Genomic DNA, 22,974 nt, shown 5'->3' with positions numbered 1-22,974 from the left:
ACAGTGACAGCTCAGCACAGCGCAGGACGTGCCCTTCGCTGCAGGCAGCGCTGTGAGCGCCCTCCTGTCCCCATGTCACTGCTGTGCACTAATCCAGCCTGATGTTTCTGCACGCACAGGCACTCCTGAGTGTGCTCAAACATGCTAATTTATTATTATTTATTTACAAGCGACAGAATGTCTTCTGACCTTTCTGTCCTGCTGGGCTGACTGCAGCTCCGCTCTAGCAGTGTCTTGTACATCTCAAGAATGCCAAAGGCGATGCTGTCCTGGCCCATGGTGGCTGCACGAGGCTGCTGCGGCCACGGGAGGCCGGGTTTGCCGGGATGAGCAGCCAGGGGCAGCAGTGCTGGCACGGTGGGCTCTCTGTACTGCTGGGCACGGGGCTCCGGGCCAGGCGCCCTCCCTGGTGGGCAACTCCTCCTCTCTGCCATGCTCCAAAGTGCTTTATCTTCCCCTGCATCCTCCAAACCCGGGCTCAGCAGTTCTCTGCAGCTCCTGTGCCCTCTCTTCCTCCTCCTGCCTCTGCTGCTCTGCACATTCTGGACATCTTGACGATGCACTGCTCTGCTCTGAATTTTGGCTGAGCAAAACCTTCCCAGTGTTGTGGGCAGGGCTGGGAGCCCAGAGCAGAGCTGGAGGACATGTGATGGGTACAAAGGCTTCTGCCCTTCCAGGTTTGTCAGAGAAGGTTTGTTTGCATAATGCTGAGGGTCTCAGGTAGTGCAGGGTGGGCACTGCTGGCTGAGTCCCTAAACCCAGCCCACGTTCACCCTGCTCAGCCCTGACGTGCTGCCAGGATTCTGCTGCCTGGCAAAGGCACTCGGTCCCCAGGCTGCTGTGTGTCCCTCACCCTCCCTGTGCTGTGCATGCAGAGCGTGGGTGCTTGTGAAGCACATCTGAAGGCCGGGGCTGGCGGGCAGACGTGGCAATACAGAGATTTTCATTGTCACTGACAATATTAATGCTGCGTGATTTACAGTCCCTGGCTCTGCTGGCAGCACAGCAGCTGCTCCGGGCCCATTTGGGTGGTTTAGATCTGTCCTTGAGGGTGTAATAGAGTTATTGGGAAGGCACAAACATTGATTGATTGGTATTGACTCGCTTGGCAGACAGCCTCGTGGTTGTGTGGGAGCAAAGGTTTGGGACAGGGGACCATCAGAGAAGGGACAGGGACTCACTGGGCACTCACGGGGCTCCCCAGAGCCACCCCCACTGACCCGTCCTGGAAGGGCACTGCAGTGTGCTGAGCCACATCCCTGCCACTGGCTCTCGGTTCCTGAGCAGCAGCAGAGCCCAGTCTGGCCCTGTCCTGCTGGCACCAGCAGCTACTCCTTGCCAGGTCCTTGTGTGAGTCCTGCCTGGTCCATCCAGAAATGAGCAGCATTCACTACAAGCAGCATCTGTCCTGGAAGTGCCCTGCAATCTTGCTAGGAAATTAATAGTTCTGTTTCCTCCTCTGTGGTGCAGAATTGTAATTCTTCTGGCACAACGAAGAGCTCTGCCCAGTGGTGCAGGAGGGATGGATGGGAGCAGGCTCTGCAAAAGGACATTGAGAACTGATCTCTGGAAAACATTTATCACAGGGGGACCAGCAGGAATAATGAACAGCTCCCTGTGCACAGATGGGACAGGCAGGAGAAGAAACCTGTGCACAGTCCCTGCACAGCACCAGGAGGTGCTGCTGGAACCCAAGGGCAGCTCTGGTGACCCCCTGGCATGGAGAGCAGTGCAGGGTGGGGGAGTGAGGGACCGAGGGCATCTCCATGCAGGAGTTCATCTCCTTCTCCTTTAGCCACCTCCCATCGACCTCCCAAATCCCCCCCACAGATCCTGTACCTTTGGAGCCTTCTGAGGGCAGAAGGTCCCACTTTGGTCTGTGATTATTTTATCCAGATCACCAGGTTGATACTGGAGCAGCTTGTAAGTACCCAGGACCAACTTTGTAGTGTTTAAATGAAGAAATAAAAAAAAAAAAATGCAAGTAGAGAAAAAGTTAACAGCATTTGCTGCTTCCTTGATATTTTAATTAAATTCCTTAAAAAGAGCCTGAACATTTCCTGCCTGAATATCACAGCTTGTGGCCTGGGCACTCACTGGTCCCTGCTCCACAGCCTCTCCCTTTCTGTAGGAGCCCAACTTCGGGTCTGATCAGCCCCAGCCAGGAATCTCCCTCCAGTTCCCCAAAATCGCTGCAGTGGGGTCCCAGCAGCTTCCCTGCCCTGGGCCAGGGGCTTTGCTGAGCTGCCAAGCCAGCACAGGGACATGCCCCAGGCAGGCAGGAACACAGCTCTGGGGCAGTTTAATGCCAAACTCTTCTGTGGGTTTTATTCCTTCTTGCCCATGTGCCCCCCCTCTTTCTGTGCTCTCAAAATGTAAACCTGCATCACAACACTACACTGGCTCTGAAAGTCATCAGTCAAAGGTGTGTAAAATATGTATTTGTAACAGGAACACAAATTCATCATCTTTGTAACAAGTAAATACTTTCTATTTTGAATTCCATGACAAAGTGTGTATCAAGACATATTATATAAAATGGACAAGTTAAATTCAATTGGGCCTGAGTTACCATCAGCATTAGAAACTTGACTTCTGTATTTCCAAGAGTTTGAAATTTCTGATCCATAATTTCACTGGTGGGGTCATGTTGAGGAGATTCATAGCTGGGGTTCCCATGCTTCCTGCAGGACATTTCCTGAAGTGTGTGGTGCACCAGTGCCCGACCCTGGCAGGCAGTGGCAGTCCCCAGAGCTCAGCACAGAGTGCTCGCTGGGCATCCACCAGGCCCTCGGCTGTGCAGGGCATCCCCTGACCCTGCCAGGTGTGTGTGTGTGCTCAGCACAGGCCCTGGGCTGCTGGCAGCACTGCGGGAGGGGGTGTGGGTGGCAGTGATCTGCACTGCCATGGGGGAGCAGCCACTGGCCTCCCTGCCAGGGAGCTGGGGCACCCTGCACCCCCAGCCCTGCCACCCTCCTACTGGGCTCGGGCTCCCTCCTTTCTCCTGGGGTTGTTTCTGGCTCTCTTTGTGCTGGTGGGGGTTGGTGTCACCTCTGGCGAGTCGAGGAGCAGAGGTCCCTGCAGCATGTCCTGCTTCTCTGGGAATGACAGAGGCAGCTCCCTGGAATCATAAAGGAATGCATTCACCTGGAGATTGTTAGCTCAGACCCCTTGGTGGAAGTGTGCTCCTTGAAATACATCTCAACTCTTTAACACAAAAGGTAGAAATTCCTCTGCTGTTCATTTCCAATGTTTATATAACAAACTGCTGAGCTCCAAGCGCTGATCTAAAACAAATACTTATTCAAGACTCGAGATTTAACCAGTACTTTTGAAAGCATAGTTGTTATTTTCCCTGTTATATTTTAGGGAGGCAGAGAGAGGCTGGGTGGCTTTTCTGGCCCATTCCTAGCTGCACTGTGGGTTGTGCTGTGCCTGCCAGGACCAGGCTGTGCTGATGTACCCCTCCTCAGTGCCTGCAGCCCCTGATCCAGCACCAGCATGTGGGGTCACTCCTCATGGGCAGCCCAGCCCTTGCCCCAAGCTGAGAGAGGGTCCAGAGGAGTCAGCCCCTGGTGAGGAGTTTTGCTCCTGCTGCTGATTTCAGTGCAGAGCTGGGGATGGGGTGAGGGCTGGGACCTGCTCAGAAGTGAAAAAGTTTGGCATGGGGGATGCTCCAACTCACGGTGAGGATTTTGGAAGCAGCTTGTGACCTGCAGTTGGCCTCAGCTCTTGCAGCTGGCAGGCACCTGTGGCACCTGAGGACAGTCCCCAAATGTTCAGGGTCTCTGTGTTGGCTCCTGAGCCATGCACACAAGAACCATGTGAAGTTCCACGGCCTCTGGAGCTCAGTGAGGAGCACTCACAGCCCTGTGGTGCTGGCAGTGGGGCAATGGCTGCTTCAACCCCTGTGACCCTTTCCAGCCTGCAGTGCTGTCCCCACCGGGCAGCCAGAGCCCAGCCCCAGCTCCATCGTGGGGTCTGGGGGCTGCCACTGCCACCCTCCCTCCCAAAGCACAGGGCAGGGGAGCAGCTGGGATTCATGACACCTTAAATCCTGGCAGAGCACACACAGGAGCATGGCGTGTTTGTTTTTGAACAGGGCACATGTCACAGTAAATGCCAGCGGCCTTGGTGCTCAGGATAATAAATGTGCAAACAGCAATTAACAGTTGCGTCTTCCGTGCACATGCAAAGGACATAATTAGCCGGTTCCATCTGTTAATTATACCTGCCGTGGTGCAGATATTCATATCCCAGCCAGAACTCAGAGGAGAAAGGTGAGCTTGTGCAAACAAAACTCCTCTCATCCAAACATCAGCTCCCTCGAGCCTTCTCTCCCCTCTCTTGGGTGTTGCTCAAAGCAGGAGGGCAGCAGCTCCCATCCTCTGCTCCAGCCTCCCCGGGGCTCTCCCTGTGGCATTTCTCACTTTGTGAGGCCCCAGCAATAGCTGCTCGCTGGAAATACCTGCAGAGCCCTCTGCAAGCGTTTTCCAGAGACAACTTCTCTGGAAGCCCATCGGGGGTGGCTTTGAGCAGGGAGGATTCTGTGCTGGAGCAGGAGTCGGGGACTGAGGAGGCTGAGCCAGCTCAGAGCAGGAGAATGACACAGAGCCCTGGCACTGCCCGGAGCTGGCACTCCCCCATGGGAGTGTTTAGCGAGGAGGAGGAGGAGGAGGATGGATGTGGTGTCTGGCCACACTCCAGCTGGGGGTGAAAGGGGCTGGGGGCAGTGCCAAGGAGCCAAGGGTTGCTGCTGGGGGCCATCGGTGCAGCTGCCACCCCTGCCAGCTCTGCCCTTACGAGTAACTCCACATTCCAGTGGGGAGGGCAAAGACCGAGCCCTGGCTCACAGCCCCATTCCTGTGTGCTAATTTCAAACAGACTTGCAGGATGTGCTCTCATGGATCTAAGCAAGCAGCAGAATCTTAACTATCAGAGCTCCTTGCTGGCTGATAAAATATGGATAAAGGAGCCATCACTTCAGAGCAGCAGGAAGAAAAATAATTGCCAAGGTTGGCTCTCATTTGAATATTGTTAAAACCCTTGTAGCGTGGCGATGGCTGCTGCAGGTTCATTCTGCTTCTGGGAATAATTTTGCCAGACAAGATTTCACTCGGCACAGAGCTGTGGTAACAAGGGGTGCCTGCTAATTGCCCCAGCAGCCCCAAGTGCTCTGCCTGCTCCAGTCAGGTCCCCTCCAGCCTGGCACAGGGGAACCTCGGCTGTCACAGCCCCACGCCCCAGCTGGGATGCAGCTCCAGCAGGGACAGCAGCAGGAAACAGCGAGAGCCATGGAGGAACGAGCCAGAGAGAGGAGCTGGGTTTGGTTTGGTTTGGTTTGGTTTGGTTTGGTTTGAACAGGCTTTTTAAGGCGGGTTTTTTGTTGTTTATTTTGCCCGAGCTGGTGCAGAGGCTGACAAGGACGGTAAAGTGACACTGACTAATTGAATTCTGAACTAGCAGGAGCAATGCAAATATCTGACAAATTGATTTAATTGCGTTCACGTACAATAAAGCTGAGATCTAAAAGGTCAGCTAGAAAATGGAAAGGGTCCCTGGAGTGCTAACAGGAGGAAGCTGACTTTAATACACATTCATCACATTTTATCATCTAATTAGTTCACACAATGCCAGACTGATAGACAGAGGCCTAAACAAAAGTATCGATTGATTATTAGCCACATATCTATCATATTGCCTGGAGCTGGCTGTCAGTGCAGGCTGGCAACTCCTGCCCAGTGTATCAGCAGAGGGGGGCATTTGATATATAGTTTTTCTATAGCAGAATTTAGACTCTGGAAAGTGTTTTACACAGACACTGAATGATAAAGATCCCTGCAAAAGCTCTCTAGCAAAACCACCATCAAAACCCAGCCAGTCTTGCCTGCACCGAGAATATTTATGAGGGTGTGGGCAGCCAGCCCTGCTGGCTGAGGAGTGTCCAGCCCCAGCATTGCTCAGCACCTGCTCTGCCGTGCTGCTCCCGAGCCTCCAACTCCCCACGGGGCCAATAAACCCCCGGGACAGCTGAGCTCCTTCCACGGGCTGGTGCAGAGCCAGGAGCCAGTGCTCCCCTTTCCTGAGAGCCCCACGGGACAGGGGGCAGCTCCTGCTCCCCAGGGGCTGCAGGCTGAGCCCAGCCTGTGCCCACTGTGCTCCCTGCCCCAGCCACACTCCTGGGGATGGAGTTACTCCTGGCCAGTAAAACAGCAAAAATGCACCTCCATCAGGAGTGACCAGAGCTGCTCCCTGCCTGCTGGGCAGGAGCTGTGAGTGACAGAGGAGAGAGGATGGATGATGGATGGATGATGGATGGATGGATGGATGGATGGATGGATGGATGGATGATGGATGATGGATGGATGATGGATGGATGATGGATGATGGATGGATGATGGATGATGGATGATGGATGATGGATGATGGATGGATGATGGATGGATGATGGATGGATGATGGATGATGGATGGATGATGGATGATGGATGATGGATGATGGATGATGGATGGATGGATGATGGATGGATGATGGATGATGGATGGATGGATGATGGATGGATGATGGATGATGGATGGATGGATGATGGATGGATGATGGATGGATGATGGATGATGGATGATGGATGATGGATGATGGATGGATGATGGATGATGGATGGATGGATGGATGGATGGATGATGGATGATGGATGATGGATGGATGGATGATGGATGGATGATGGATGGATGGATGATGGATGGATGATGGATGATGGATGGATGGATGGATGGATGATGGATGGATGATGGATGATGGATGATGGATGATGGATGGATGATGGATGATGGATGATGATGGATGATGGATGATGGATGGATGATGGATGGATGATGGATGATGGATGATGGATGATGGATGGATGATGGATGATGGATGATGGATGGATGGATGGATGGATGGATGGATGATGGATGGATGATGGATGATGGATGATGGATGATGGATGGATGATGGATGGATGATGGATGGATGATGGATGATGGATGATGGATGATGGATGGGTGATGGATGATGGATGATGATGGATGATGGATGGATCCACTGGCTCTGGCTTCTCAGTCCCCCACTCCATCCACACCCACCATGGCACCAGAGCCAGCCTGGCCCAAGGGCCTGCAGCTGCTTGGGGTGTGAGGGGACCCCACAGAAACATCACACAGAGCTCAGGCAAACCAGGGATGTGAACTGAGCCTGTGAAGTCACGCTCCAGTCCTGCTGCACACCTACACCTGCCTTTATTTGCATTATTTTTGTCAGAACATATGGGATGGGACCTCACTAATGCGACTCGTTTTCCCCTTTCCTTTTTCTCAGGTTTCATTAATTTGTATTCGGGATTATCTAATCATTTGGGCTTTAAATATCTAGAGTTAGAAAAAAGAGATTTGACTATGGCCTGATTCAGAACAGTTCGCTTCTGCAAAGATTGACATGTTCAACAGCTGCCAAAATAACATCAGACTTGCACAAAAAATGTCTTCACTTTTTATTGTTAAAAAGCGAGTGGAGTTAATAACGGGGATGGGGGCATGGAATCTGTGCACTGACTGGATCTGGTTTTTAATTGGACTGAGATCAGACCCCTGGAGCAAAGCAGTTCTCAGTGTGAATGGGCAGCTGGAGTGGGGTGCAGGTCAGAGCCCTGCAGGGAGCCCAGACCTGCCTCACCTGGGGCAGCACCTGCAGCACAGCAGCCTCAGTGCTGGGAAAGCCTCAGGGACCTCCTCTGGCAAGGCAAGGCTGCCAGGGAGCATCCCCGGGGGCTCTGGGCTGTGCCCTGCCTGCAGACACAGCCTGCTCCTGGCAGCCCTGCAGCATCCACCAGCATTTCAGCATCATTCCAGGGCCCTAGGAACACCAGCACCATTCCCAGGGCCCTAGGAACACCAGCACCATTCCCAGGGCTCTTGGATTGCCACCAGCATTCCCAGGGGCTCTGGAAGGGAGCAGACGGCCTGGGCACAGTGTGATGGGCACAGTGTGATGGGCACAGTGTGATGGGCACAGTTTAATGGGCACAGTGTGATGGGCACACTGTGATGGGCACAGTTTAATGGGCACAGTGTGATGGGCACAGTGTGATGGGCACAGTTTAATGGGCACACTGTGATGGGCAGGCTCGAGCACAAGGCTGGCTCTGCAGCCTGGGGTGGCTCTGACCTGGAGAACTCTTCCTACATTCCAGTGTTTAGCCTGACCCTCATTATCTCTCTGAACAGACTACCACAGCTAATTTATTTTGAACAAAGCTAGAAATAAAAGGATAATCAGGTTATCCCAAATGGCAGCCCCAACATCTGTATTTTCTAATGTACTGGCACATTTGTTTTACAGAACATCGTAATGAAGCTGGAAAACTTGTCAATGATATTTCTTTTGTCCTTTCCTCAAAGGAGCAATAGTTGGCTCTCCAAAAGAATATAAATTGATGCCAAATGTGGGAAGCAGGGGTTTTCTGCAATCTCTGTCATTCATTCCTGACTTTGTGCAGAAGCCCCTTCCTGCAGCAGGGAGCACACGTGGCCCCAGCCCTTCCCTGGCTGGTGGGCAGCCCCTGGCCCCTGTGCTGGCCCCTGTGCCCGGGTTTCTGGGTGCAGGGTCTGGCCCCCAGCCAGGCACTCTGTGCAGGTGCTGGAACAGCTCCCAGCAATCAAAGCTGCACAACAATTGCAGATTTTATATTTATGCTCTTTTTTGCTTTCAGCTCTTTAGCTCTGCTTATTCTGCAGGGATTACTACTCACTGCTGGCCTATTGCTTCAGTATTTTAATTCCTTTTTTAGCTGTAAACCCATTTTCCACACTCTTTCAAGGAAAGCAGCAGCCATCACGGATTGCTGCTGCTGGATTGAGGCCAAAGGCAGGGCAGCATCTTCCCAGCTCCAGGGCAGGAGCTGTGCAGGGGCCCTGGCACCAGGACGTGCTGGCTTTGCTGACTGTGACAGCAGAGACTCTTCCTGAAGTCCTGGTGAAACTTGGGGCAGCTGTTGTCACAGATTTTACTTTCCCAGGCCTGTTGCTTTTGTCCCAGTCAGAGGCTGTGGTTGTGCCAAAGGGGACACTGCCAGTGCAGCAGGACCAAAGGGGGGCTGGCTTGGGTGACAATCCATAATTCCCCAATTTCATTTAAATCGAGCTTTGTGCTGCCTTGATGAGGGACTGTATTAAAGCCAGGATGGCTGATGGTTTTTAAATAAATTCCAAGATGAATTCCACACATATCCTGCATTAATGTGGAAGGTGGAGATAGAGGCTGGGGTGAGCTGAAGCAGAAAGTATACTGTAAATTGAGCCTTGGCACCGAATATAAATGGCAGAGGTTGCTGCCTGCCAATAACAGTAAATCAGGCCTGAGCAGCACAGCGATAAGCAGAGAGATGGATTTCCTCCTGCCCAGCAGGCCAGGGACAGCCCTGGGCACACAGCCCTGGGCACACAGCCCTGGGCACACGCTCTGTGCTGGCCCTGGGGGACACAGCAGTGCCCCACGCCCCCTCCCCGCTGGCCACGGGGTTCGGGGGGGCTGCCACAGCTGAGCCCTGCAGGGAGCACAGCGAGACCGAGCTCAGAGCCTGCAGGCACGGGGGGCACGGCCAAAGGGTCTGGGGGCACCCAGGGCTGAGCTGCTCCAGCTGCTGCCAGCTGTGCTCCCACTCAGGGCTCTGTGCTTGGCACAAACACTACCTTGGTGCCTGGGCAGGGATTTTTGGTGTCTCTCCTGAGGACACACCCTGTGCCAGGTGCACAGGGAGCAGTGCCCTGTGCCTCTCCCATGGGTGCAGGGGTCAAGGAGTTTCTGAGGCTTTTTGTCTCCCTGACAGGCCAGGAAAGGAAAGGTGATTGCATGGCAGCACGAGAGGAGAGGGGACAGAAGGAAAATGACCACAGAAAGACAATTTTGAGAAGAGAAAACACAAACCAGAAAGTTTTTATCATGAAAAGGAACCTGTGCAAAATTGTTTTTGATTAATTGTAAGTTAACTGAACTTATTAAATTGAAATTATTTTCCAGAGGGCCACATGAGAGCTCGGCTAGAGAGCTGGGAGGTGTCAAACCCACATTGCTGGCAAAGTTTGGTGTCAGGTCCACCCAAGCAGGGAAAGCAAGAGGGAAGTTGTCTGTCCACCTTTGCTCAGCCACTCTCCTGGGGGCTGGTGGGGAATAGCAGCAGTGTTGGAGTGGGGTACTCCAGTAGGACCTTGTGGTAAATTACCTGTGGGGCACCTCCTGCCCACCCCTTCCCACAGCAGTGCTGTGCCCCTGCACCCTGTGTCCCCTGAGCTGTGCTGCTGTGCTCAGCCTGGCACCAGGAGCCCACGTTCCCCTGGCAGGGCTGCCCAGCACAGTGAGGGTGCCCCAGGGAATCACCTGCTCAGGTCACCCAGTGCAGTTCTGCTGCCCTGGGAAAGGCTGGGATCCAGGGCAGCAAGGTGGGACAGCAGCTCCTGGCTGCCAGGACTGAGGATCTGAACGGGCTCCAGGCTCCTCCTGCAAACCCAGCTGGACTGGGGAGATTCCAGCCATGCTGGGCTGCAGCTTTTGCTCATCAAAGGCAGAGCAGCTCCAAGGTCACACACAGAGGAATCTTCAGGACTTGGTGCCGGCACTAATCCCAGGTCTGAGACTCAGGAACAAGTCCTGGTTTGTAAAAACATCCCCCAAATCATCCGTGTCAGAGCACTCTTCCCAGGCTGGGTTTTGCCGTGACAGCAGCCTGATTCCTCTGACCTGGAGGATTATTCCAGATTTATGCTGGATGTGAGAAAACCAAGGACTGATCAGGCCTGATGGGAACAACAGAAGGCAAATCCCAGCTGTCTTCTTAACATGTCCCTAATAATTAAAACCTTTTAACATAATAATTTTGCAAACAGATTTATCACAAATGGTCTGACATCCAGTCTGCTCCTGAAAATCAATCCCCAGCTGGGAGGAATCCACAATTCAGGGCTTTCATGATCCCAGTCCCAGTCCCCTTGGCTTGCAGGTGGCTGTCCCAAGGAAGGTGAAGTCAAACAGGCTCAGGAACTTCAGATCCTCGGGGCAGGAATGGCCCCAGTGTCCCCAAGATTTAGGTGGGCAACTTTCAACCTGCAGAAGCTGATTTCCAGGAAATGATGAGCACTCACTGGGACTCCATGGCAGTGCCATTGCCTCAGGTCCTTGAGGATCAATTTCCCCGTGGATCACTCCAGCTGTGCTCTTGGCAAGGTGACGTGATTCTCTTCTGTAAACAGCCATAACTTCAGAATTACTCAGGAAAGACAGGAGACCTCAAGAGATGTGTAAATGACCAACTGTCTCATTAATCAGACACAAATGCAAGTCCAGCAAAGGCTCAGATTGCTGAGCTGGAAAATGCTTAAATTCATTTATTGAGAGAGCAGCAATGGTGGATCCCTGCCCAGGACTAGGAGGTGCAGGAGCTGGGATGTGGCCAAGCTGGCAGGTGGGGCTGGAGTGCTGCTGGCCTGGGCACCCCTGTCCTGCACTTGAGTTTGCTCCTGCCTCACCTGAGCCAAGCCCAGCCCTTGTACAGTGGGAATCAGAGCCCAGAAGCATCCTGGGAGCTGGACCCTGCGTTTTCCACAGAGCTGCTCTGTTTGGGATTGTGGCACCTGTGCCTTGATCAGTGGGAGCAGGCAGGCAGAGCTGGGATGTGTCTGCATCACTGAGAGCTCCAGCAAGGCTGTGCCATCCATCCTCCCGGGTTGCCATGCCAACCAAGAGGAGACAAGAACCGATGTAATTTGCAGAATCACCCTCTTGACACAAAATCCAAGCAGCTTGTGAGAAGTAGGGTGAAAGATGTCAAGGGATCAGGGAGAGACTCTCGGTGCCTCTCAGCATCCAGCGTGTGGCTGTGCTCCATTTCCCAGAAAGGATTGTGACACCTCTGCTCAGAGCTGGAAGCACAGGAGCCCCACACCAGCCCACGGGAAGGACACCTGGCAGTGGGAAAGCAGCTGGGAGCCCGTGGGACTCTCAGCACATACCTGAGCATGTGGTGCTGTGATGAGCTGGCTGGGTCTGACCCAATGCTCAGAACTGCCTCAGGAGCTTCACTCTCCTTCCCCATTGCAAGGACAGCGGGGAGAGAAACGGTGGAAATTGCAAAGCTCTTCCTGCTCCTCATCCTCATATTGTCATGCTTGCAGCCAGCTGGGACTGTGGATGATGAAGACTCAGCATTGTTCCTCTGAGCAGCTTCTGTCTGAACGTGCAGCCCAAGGAGGTTCTTTCCCTGGAGATGTCCAAAGGGCTGGGAGTCACTGCCTGTGCTCAATAGCTGATCAATCCATGAAGCACAATCCATCATGTCCCATCATCCCTGGAGCCCTCCAGGATTGTCTTTCTGAGTGCATATTCCTGCAGAATGACCCTGGAAACACAGGAGCTCCGTCTGTGCTGCCAGGACTGGGGCTTGCCCGGTTCTTCCACAGGCCAAACAATCTGTGCAGCAGGGAGCAGGGCACGGGGCAACCTCTGCCCCCTCTGCCATCTCCTTGTGGCCAGCTGCAGGTGTCCCCCAAGCAGGGAGGTCACAGATGTAAAAAAGAAAAAATTTATTTCTTCAAACTTCCTGTGCTGATGCTCCATCTTCCTCTTCAGCTGCCTCAGCTCCTTTCTTTCTCTCCACCTCTGTGCAGCTGCCACCGTGTGCAGGGTGCTCCAGCCTGGGTCACACTCACTGCAGGGACCTGTCACCTGCCAGGTGTGCTGTGTGCCTGTCTGGGGCTCAGCTCCTGCCTGGGCTCCTTCCTTGCCAGTGGGATGGCTGTGCCAAACGAGTCCTGGGGACTCAGTGTCCCGAACAGCTGCACAACATTTAATTCCATGTTCTTGCTTCAGCCTCTGATCTGAAATCTGAAGAAATACAGATTGCTTTTGGAAGGAGTTTGGGGTTTTCATGGCTGTCTGGAGCACCTGGGATTACAGGATCAGGTCAGAGCATTTCAGCACTGGGCTGCCATCATCACCAATCAATATCCCAAATTACCTCTTCACGCCAAAGGTGCTGTGCTAATTTTCATGGATCCCCTGTATTTCATGCCCTTGGTGTCCTGTCATGCACTGGTAGTTTTAGCCCACAAGCTGGAGTGCAATATGCTTATGAGTAATAGCATCTTATTGGAGTGTAAAGATGTTCCTATTTCGCTGATTTATCCTGCACTTAAACTAATTCAGAATTCACTTACTTCAGAAGTACTGGAAGCAAAATGCTCTCTGTAAATAGCCTCGCTTTTCTAAACTGATATCACAGAATGGGAAGATGGAATAACTCACACTATCTATTTTCCCTCCGAGGGAGCATCGCTGTATTATTTTGACTGTTTTCCATAATGAGAGCTGCAGTTGATTCTTCTCTAAGAAAGGCTCATGGTCTGGGAAGGACTATTTGACCTTTATGGCAGAGTCTTTAGAAACTCTGCTCAGGCGAAGCTGAAGTTTGTTTCAGCAGCATCAGGCACGCTGGGATGTGGGTGCCCTGCAAGCCCTGGGAGGAGCTGGTGTGAGGTGTGGGGCTGCTCCTGGGCTCTGTGGGCTGCAGCTGCAAGAACCACCCTGGCCTGACAGGCAGTGACAGCGGCTTGCCCAGCCAGTCCCTTTGCACAGAGCTGCTCCCACATGAGTCAGTTTTTTACATGTTTTTTACATGAGTCGGTTCTACCTGGGACTCACTCCTGCAGCTGGACAGGATCACAAACTGAGTGCATGTGCTGTCTTCTCACAGCAGGGGACAAGCTCAGGTTGCAGGATTCATCAGACAGGACTATCCGTGGCAAACACACATTTTTTTTTCCTGGTCCTTCTCATCATCTCCTCAATGTTCTCTCCTCCAGAGCAGGACTGCTCCATCTCTGGCAGCTATGAGATGGGAAATGTCATCTCCAGGGAATGCTTCCAGACTGAATCCTAAGGGAAATAATTCAAAATCCTGAAAGAAAGATTCCCTCAGGAGCCAAGAGAGCAGGGCCCTGCCAAGGAGGTGGCATGGGTGTTTTTGAAGAATAAATCTTAGTGGTAGCACACTGGGTACCTTGTTACCAGGCAGAGTGATAAATTAGGCAGCTCACGGAAGAGCTACAGAAATGATGAGGTAGGTGGAGGATCTATCTAATAAGCAGGGATTACATTACTGAAATCAGCAGGGCTTGGCTGAGTGGCAGGTGAGGAGGGAGAAGGAAGCATCCAGGGGAGGGGAGGGATGGCAGAACAGATGAGTTACAGGAACTCCACTGGGCATTGCTGCTCCCAGCAAAGGGCAGTAGGATTGTCTTTGCCCCATGGCCCAAGGAGGAAAGGGAGGGAGAGGAAAGGGAGAAGAAAAGCACCTTGGCTGGTGCTCAGGTACCATGCACTGATATGCACCAGTGGAACAGTGGGTGTGGGGCCTGAGCAGCTTGGCCAGTGATGTCTTCTTCCACCTTTGTAACTTTAGGTCCAGGAAATGAATGTAGGTTCCCAGACTGTGCAGTCTAGATCACAGGAGCTGCTGCTAACAACCATCAGAATTACCAATGAGTCTAAACCTGAAGCTGTTTCCATGAATGGGAAAATGGTTTGACAGAGTGGAATGCCACTGCAAAACATCTTGAGTGCCTTCTTTGACTGGAGTTTAAATGTCATGGCAGTTTTACTGGTTTTTTTGCCATTCAGTATATATTTACAAACTTTATTCATTCCCTGAAGGATGTAGAGCACTGTGTGCATTAATCCACTTCTTTTCAAGGTGTTTCATTGCTTCTGTTGACAAGTAAATAATGAGGAGGAATTATGGGAGGTTAGCCTCTGAAGTTTCCTGAAAAATATATCCCTAGTGTTTATAAAAGTCAGAAAATTAAGGTGATAATCTCTGGAACTTAGTCCTTAGCAGAAGCAATAATTGGGGTATTGGCATGTAGAGATTCTCGGGCCAGAGAGTCTCCTGCAGGGAGCACATCCTGGCTCCCAGCTGGGCCCAGTTCTTTTCAAAGAATTCCAGTTGCAGTGTAAAGCCTTCCAAGAGAAGTGTCCTGTGATATTCCTTCACAAATTATTACAAAAGGAAATTACTGTTCTTGTTAAAATACACCCTTTTCATTGCACTCAAATGAGTCTAATTCCAGATTCTCTTCAATGGATCTTGTTAAGCCTTTGATAGATTAGAGAGCCCTTTCCTGTTAGAGGGCTCCTGCTCTGGTCGGTGCTTGTGAATGACAACAGGAGCATGGAACGAGAAGGGACAGCTTGGGCCATCAAATCCCATTTCCCTGCAATTGCTGGCAATGATATTATAAAGTCCATTTCAAACTCAATCTTAAAACTAATTGCATACCTTGCCCCCAATGCTTCTCTCAGGAATCTGTTCCAGAACAACATTTCTCCCACTGTTAGAAACCATCTGATTTCCAGCCAAAAGTTATTTGTGCCAAGTCATACCTCTTTGTTTTTGTGCCAGCACAGCCTATTATCTGAGGCCATTTCCCTCCTTTCTTGATGCTCATCTGTTTGTGTGTTTAGAGAGCAGGGACATGCTCTCCAGCTTCCCTCTCACCTGCCCAAATACACCCAGGCTGCTCTCAGATGGGCTCTGCAGCCTCAAGATGTCCTCAGAGTCTGGCTCTGCCCTGCTCCTCTGCCAGTTCCTGCTGCTGGAGCGAAGGTGTGAGAATACTGGAGCAGACAATCCCATGTCTAAGCAGTGAGTGTGCCATCACTGCCATCTCAGCTTTGGAGTGGAGTTCTGCTTCCCCCCATGAGCCAGGACAGTGGCTCTGCACAGCTGGGGCAGCAACACCTCTGGAAGGTTCCCAGTCTGTGATGTGGAACATGGTTCTGACTGGAAGGTTCCCAGTCTGTGATGTGGAACAGGCTCTGACTGGAAGGTTCCCAGTCTGTGATGTGGAACAGGCTCTGACTGGAAGGTTCCCAGTCTGTGATGTGGAACACAGCTCTAACTGGAAGGTTCCCAGTCTGTGATGTGGAACAGGCTCTGACTGGAGCCTGGCCATCAGCACGAGCAGTTGGACCCTGGCAGCTGGTGCAGGGAAGGGCTCTCAGCTGCCTACCATGACTTATTGTCACATGTCCCCATAACCAAGATTCTGGGACAAATCTCAGCACTGCTGTCCCTGTGGGGATGAGAGCATCACAGGCATATTGCCCAGGTGGGGCAGCCACAAGTCACTCCAAGTGATGGGAACTGAGAAAAAACTGCATGCAAGGGGTGGCTGCTCCATGGTCACCCACAACAGAATTCCTTTCCCTTTGTCAAAATCCACTGATCTTGATCCCTGCCAAAATGTGGGGCATGAACCAGGTGATCCACCCAGCCAACCCGGGCAATTCCCCACTCTCCTTTGCTGGCTTGGCCGTGCTGCCTGCCTGGGAAGTGCTCCCACTGCTAATTGATGTGCCTGGAGAGGCAGGTATGCTGGGTAAATACAGAAGCCTTTAAGAGCAGAACTGTCAAATAAAGTGTTACACTCCATCAGCTCCTATTGCATCCATGGCTGAGCAGCAGTAGCCAGCATTGGATAACACTCACATCTGCTCATGGATGCGTTTGACATCCGTGCAGGAGAAATACACACTCTGGGATGAATCAGGAGCCCGAGCCCAGCAGCAGGCATTTAAGGCTGAACCATTTGTTTTAGAGGGCTTTACATTCCAGTTATAAAATTTCCTCTGGGCTGGAAGCTGGTGCCCAAGAAGAAATTGTCTCTCCATTCTGTGTGGTTTGCTGTAAATCCTGTTAGTCTCCTGTGCAGCCAGAGCCACAGGGATGTCAAGCTGGGGCATTCTGCTAAGCACTGCAGCCCGGGTGTGTTCTCAGTGACAGAAACACCAAAGCACTGTGACTTCATTAAGTAGAGTCGAGTTTGAGGTTTATCTTCTTTTGAAACTGAAAATTATTTGGGTTTTGGCTTGGGTTGGGTTAGGGTTTTTTTTTGATATTGGGAAACTTGAGATCAGACTCGTGGCTGCCAGAGGGCTCTCTGTGGGTTCTCATTTGGAATAAACGTGTCTCCATGAATGAGGATTCATCTCTCTCAAGGTAAATCCATACATACAGAACAATGATACCAGAGGCTGTGTGTGTGCTAAGCAGAGCAGCCAAGTGAACCTGCTGTGCCAGGGCTTCCTCGGAGTGTATCTGTCCCCATCCTGCAGTGTGACCCACACCACGCCTACTGCAATCCTCATGTAAGGTTCAAGCCTGATTTCTGAATTTTCAGCAGCCTTCCTTGGGCTGGGGCAGTCCAGGGCAGGAACCCTGTTCCTCTGCTCAGTGCCTGGGGGGATGCCCGAGGCCAGGGGCTGCTCCTGGGGTGGCTGTGCCGCTGCTCCAGCCCTGCCTGGGACACGGTGAGAGCAGAGCCACGAGCTTCTGTCAGCTCCAGCCGGTCCCCAAACATTCACATTACTGTAATGCAGTTCAAAAGGAATCCACAAGTTACAGGAAATGATTTACAGGACACAAGACTCTGCATTTCAGAGGTCTCACGTGTGCCATAAAAAATATATTATGAAAGAATTATCTCCATTGGAACTGGAGCTGCACAGGGAGAACACATGTCCAGCTGAGAGCAGCATTGAGCTTTTGTTCATTATGGGAAACATTGGTGCTTTCCTCTTTTTTCATTAATACATTTCTCAGCTCTGGGTAGCTACCTAATATTGGCACTTAATTTTTGTTTCCAAATGTTGCTTTTGCAATGAGACCAGGTGTAGCTGGGACTCCAAAGGCAGGTTGCTCTGGTGGAGCTGGCAGTCCTGAGGGATTGAGGTCAGGTGAAGAGTAAAGTCAGGGCTCTGAATTTTAGGAAAGCAAATTGCCAGCTCTTCAAGGAGTTAGTCAATGTGACCACTGGGAAACTGCCTTAGGGACAAGGAGCAGAGCTGGCAGGTCTCTAGGGACACTTTCCATGGAGCACAAGAGCTCGTGATCCCCAGGCACAAGAAATCGGGCAAGGAAGGCAGAAATCTGCCATGGCTGAGGTGGTACCTGCTGGAAAACCTCGAGGGGAGGAAGGAAATACACAGGCAGTGGAAACAGGAGGAGGTATCATGGGAAAAGTATAGGGAAACTGCCTGGTTGTGTAGGGATGGAAGCAGGAAGGCCAAGGCTGGAGCTGAGCTTGGCAAGGGACATAGAGAATAACAAGAAGGGCTTCTACAGAGATGTCAAAAGATGTGAAAAGGGAGGTCAAAGAGAGCAGTGACAGGACAAGGCAATGGCTTCACACTTACAGAGGACAAAGTTAGACTGGATATTGGGAAGAAATCCTTCCCTGTGAGGGTGGGGAGGCCCTGGGAAAGCTGTGGCTGCCCCTGCATCCCTGGAAGGGTTCGCCAGGTTGGATGGGGCTTGGAGCAACCTGCGAGGCTGGAAGGTGTCCCCTGCTCATGGCAAGGGTTGGACTCTATGACCTTGAAGAATCTCTTACAATTCAGAATATTCCATGATTCCGCATTCCCTATGCAACAGCAAGGTTTGGAGATGAGCTTTCCCTATAAAACCTGGGATATCCCTGGGCTTCCCCTGTAAAACCTGGCAATCCCTGGGCTTCCCCTGTCAAACCTAGGCCATGGCTCATCAGCTGGGGGAGCACGAGGAAGCTCTGCCAGCTCTCTGCCCTCCAGCCTCACCCAGAGCACCTCTGTGTGATGGGAGGCACGGTCCAGCAGTTCCTCAGACTGGTGACAGGAGAAGTGTCACTGCACTCTGAGTGCTCGTCCTGCTCACAGGCAGGGTGAGTTACACAGCATTCACAGGCACACGGGGCTGGACACACAGTCTGCATTTTCCCACTGCTGGCCCAAAAGTGCAGCTGTGGCCCCTCTATGTGTGAACACACAACTGCTCTGCAGCTTTTGCCACGGGGTGCTGTGACCTGCTGCGATGTCTCTGTGACCTGCTACCCTCAGGTAGTGCTGGCAGTGCAGGTGCACAGGGTTGGATTGCTGCTCGTTCACCTGTGAGGGCTTTAGCAAATGGCCGTGCTCTCAATTCTTCCCTGCACATGGCACTGCCAGTGCTGTTCTGTGGGGCACGAAGCCAAGGGCTGTGACATGCCCCAATATCCCAGGGCAACACCCATGAGTGGAGAGACTCCTGGAGATCCCAGACAAGGTAGGGGAGAAAGCTGAGAGACAATAACGCATTCCTTCCCCTCACAAAATACATCCTAAAGGCAAACCTGAGAACTGGAGGTGGGAAGTGACAGAACGTGGAGCTGGGAAGAGGTGACGGCTGCTCCAGGAAACTGTGAGGAGGGAAGGTGTCAGCCCCAGGCTGCTCTGCCGGGGCTGGGACACAGCTCCTGGAAGAGCATCACGCTTACGTGAGGGTGCAATCAGCCTCACCTACCAGTGCAGCTCCTGGCACCTAAACTATGAACCCTCCATGGTCCAAATTGAGTTCCTGCCTGTCCCTGCCCACGGTCTGTCACCTCTCCTCAGGATCCCAGGAGAAAACAGGCTGCCCTAAGAAACTGTCCCAGATCCCCATAGGGCCAGAACCAAGGGGCTGATCTTGCTGCGTGGGGCTGTCCCGGAGGAGCTGTCCCAGAAGAGCTGTCCCATAGGGGCTGTCCTAGAGGAGCTGTCCCGGAGGAGCTGTCCCATAGGGGCTGTCCCATAGGGGCTGTCCCACAGGGGCTGTCCCATAAGGGCTGTCCCTCAGCAGCTGGAGGCTCTGTACCGGAGCCGTGGGCTGGGGACAGAGCAGACCGCGGGGGAGGGTCCAAGGGACCAAGGAGCAGGGGCGCGGTGATTTTTGCGGAGGAAAAGGAGGAGAATTTGTAGGGCAGAGCTGACACCGGTCCTGTTCCTGAGGCCATGTGCCGTGAGCGCTGACACGGGGGGTGACAGCAGAGGGGGCGGGCGGGCTGTGGGGCAGCCGTGGGCTGTGGCTGCTGTGGCTGTGGCCGGCGAGCCGGGTGTGCCCGGCGCTGTTCTCAGCGTTGTTCCCACCGCGGTGCCCGGCGCGGTGCCCGGCGCGGTTCCCGGCGCTGCGCCCGGCGCGGTTCCCGGCGCGGTTCCCAGCGCTGTTCCCGGCGCGGTTCCCGGCGCGGTTCCCGGGGCTGTTCCCGGCGCGGTTCCCGGCGCGGTTCCCAGCGCTGTTCCCGGCGCGGTTCCCGGCGCGGTTCCCGGGGCTGTTCCCGGCGCGGTGCCCGGCGCGGTGCCCGGCGCTGTCCGCGGTGCTGCTCGGTCCGGCCCGGCCCGGCGGGGCTCGGCGCAGCCCCGCGCGCTCCCGGTGGCGGCGGTGGGGGCGGGCCGGGCCCTCCCCGCGCCGCGAACGCGCTCCCGCCTCCCACCCTGCACAAAGTTTCGCGGCAGGAACTCGGGCGGCAACAGTGCGGGAGCTGCCGGGAGCGGAGCGCCCCGGTGCCCGGCGGGGGCCGGCGGCGACCGTGCCATGCGGGGCCCCCCCCGACCTCCAGCGGCGGCGGGGCGGGCGGGCAGCGGCGCCCCATGCGGCCGGGGCGGCCGGGCGGCGGCTGACAGACACCATGTGCGCCCGGTGCCCGGGGCGAGGAGCGGGGAGCAGCCATGTCCCCCCCCGCCCAGCCGGGGGTGCCGGGCGGGCGCGGCTCTAAGGGGCCCCCGGCGCGGAAGCTGCTCTGCATGTGCAGCCTGTCGCTGTGCCTCACCTACCTGTGCTACAGCCTGATGGGGGGCACCGCTCCGGCCGCCCTGCGCTCCCCCGCCGCCCTGCCGGGCTCGCCGGCTCCCGGGGCTCCGCGTTCCCCCAGCGCCCTCCCGGTGACGGCGGCCCCGCGCTCCCCCGGCAGCTCCCCCGGAGCCCCGGGCCCCTCGGCCGCTCCTCCGCCGGCCTCCAACGGCAGCCGGGAAGGGGCGGCGGGCACCTGGCTGCGGGCACGGCTCGCCCCCGGCGAGGTGATCACGGCGCAGAGCGGAGCCTTCGAGAGGGACCCGCAGGAGTCGAGCACCACGGACGAGGAGCTGAGCCGGGCCGGCAGCCCGGGCAGCCGCGGCAGCAGCAGCCTCAGCAGCAGCACCACGCCGGACTACGGGGAGAAGCGGCTGCCGCAAGCGCTCATCATCGGGGTGAAGAAGGGGGGGACGCGGGCGCTGCTCGAGGCCATCCGGGCGCACCCCGACGTGCGGGCCGTGGGCACCGAGCCCCACTTCTTCGACAGGAACTACGAGAAGGGGCTGGAGTGGTACAGGTGAGGCCGGGGGGCTGCGGCGCGATCCGCGGCGCTGCGGGCGCGGAGGGACGCGGCAGGTGCGGGGAGGTGCGGGCAGGTGCGGGGCGGGGGCAGCTCCTGCGCCGGCCCGGGGGTCCCCGCTAGCCCCGGGAGCCCCGCACGGAGCCCAGCCGGGGGCCGGAGCCGCGCCTGGCAGCGGCGGTGGTTCAAAACGCGCTGATCTGCTGGGAAAGAAGGGCAGCTCTGATGACATCCCTGCCGGCTGCTCAGAATGTGTGAGCACACCGTAACACTTCAGCTGTACGTGGTGTAAAACGCGCCTAAATAGGTCGGTATTTAATAATTACTGAAATAAACAAGATCGCAATTTATTCCAGGTGCAGCTAGGGCTGAAGGATGCTGCCTTCATGCGAGCACAGGCTTTGCTTCACAAATAAGGTTTACTCTTTATTCAACAAGTTCCACGTTAGGAAGTTTTTTTACGTTGACGAGATCTAATTCTGTTCGTGAGAAAGTCTGTAAACACTGTTGTCTGACGTTGGGTAACATTTTAAAGGAATTTTATGCTGAAAGTCCTGGTTATCAGAAAACGCTGGACTGCAGTAGGGAAGGTTTAAATGCCTTGACAGGTTTAGGAAATCAATGGATTGTGATGGCTCAGTGTTTCTTTAAAAATTTCTGAGCAGAATGCAGCACATCAGTAGAGCTTAAAAATCCCCAGCTCTGTAGCTCACTGTTCAAAGCAAACCGTGCTGGTTCTTGGTTGAAAAGTGGTCTGTGGCTGAGCTGGTGAAGTTCTTGTTGTGGTTGGTATGGCAGCTGCTCAGCGCTCTGAAAATGAGGCTAAAAATGAGAGGCAGCAGGCTAGTCACTGCCTGGGTTATCTGGTCACTCTTTATGGAAAGAGTCTCCGTGTCAGGGGCATTTAAATGTGAGAAACTCCAGGCAGTCTTCTGTGGGCATTGTGGAAGCAAAGTCTTTGTAACACTTGGTGTGGTATCTGCTTGGCTCTGGGGAAATGCTGTGGGATTTTCTGCAGGGATTTCGAGGAAGTGGACATCAGCACTGAGAAAGTGAGGAGGCTGTCCCTGAGTGTTTTCGGTGTACTGCTCTGGTGGGGGAAGAACTAAAGGACTGGCTATGGTTATTGTGTTTATAGATATAATTTCGGACACAATATTTTATTGTACTGAATTTTCCTGCAGGAAAGGCTTACCTTGAAAAGATAAGTTTAGAAAACTGGCTAGAAGAGGATAGAAAATGGCATATAAAAAAAGTTTGGCTTTATTCGAAACAGGCAGAAGAAGATCAAGCACTGAATATGACGAGCAGCTGCTTTTTCATCTTTAAAGTTGTGCTACTAGAAAAGGGCTAGTGAGTGGGTGTAGCTCCTCTCGTGGAGTGAGAGGCACACGCAGGTTTTCAGTTGCAGAATGCAGTTTGGTATTTTCTATCCCTGCAGCAGCTCTCTGGCGTGTGCTGCTCATTTCCAGCCCTGGAGCTCTGTGCTGGGGCAGGAGCAGTGGGAGAACAGGTTGGGGCAGCCTTGGTGTGTGGGGGTCTGGGCACAGCAGGCTGTGGGATGGATGCTCTGGGCACAGGGTGAAGAGGTGACCCTGGTGCCCTGTGCCACTGCAGCCCTGACCTGCAGTTCCCTTCACACCTGCCCAGCCCAGACTCGGGCTCCTCAGCCGGGCAGGGCAGGACACTGCTGGTGGTCTGTGCCTCAGCAGCAGCCACAACCTCCCTGTGTGGTGCCAGGCTGTCA

At 53.9% G+C, this 22,974-nt stretch overlaps 1 protein-coding gene and 1 long non-coding RNA gene across 2 annotated transcripts in view; one reads left to right on the top strand and one right to left on the bottom strand.

Annotated features, from left to right (window-relative positions):
- Nucleotides 1–1,996: 1,996 nt before the first annotated feature.
- On the bottom strand, nt 1,997–20,760 carry LOC148221856 (uncharacterized). Its single transcript, XR_015807148.1, has 2 exons — nt 20,689–20,760; nt 1,997–3,121 (listed from the first exon to the last, which is right to left on the bottom strand). It is a non-coding gene; the product is annotated as an uncharacterized LOC148221856 (long non-coding RNA).
- Nucleotides 20,584–22,974, top strand: part of HS3ST4 (heparan sulfate-glucosamine 3-sulfotransferase 4) — a 54,066-nt gene continuing 51,675 nt past the window's right edge. Inside the window, exon 1 of the mRNA XM_014886371.2 lies at nt 20,584–21,224. Coding sequence (XP_014741857.1) covers nt 20,584–21,224 — 641 coding nt within the window. The remainder of the gene's footprint in view (nt 21,225–22,974) is intronic.

This window comes from Sturnus vulgaris, chromosome 16, assembly GCF_052056855.1.
Source record: "Sturnus vulgaris isolate bStuVul1 chromosome 16, bStuVul1.hap1, whole genome shotgun sequence".
In the NCBI taxonomy this organism is placed as follows: Eukaryota; Metazoa; Chordata; class Aves; order Passeriformes; family Sturnidae; genus Sturnus; species Sturnus vulgaris.
The sequence above is the reverse complement of the archived record's forward strand: the minus strand, read 5'-3'. Positions and strand labels throughout refer to the sequence as shown.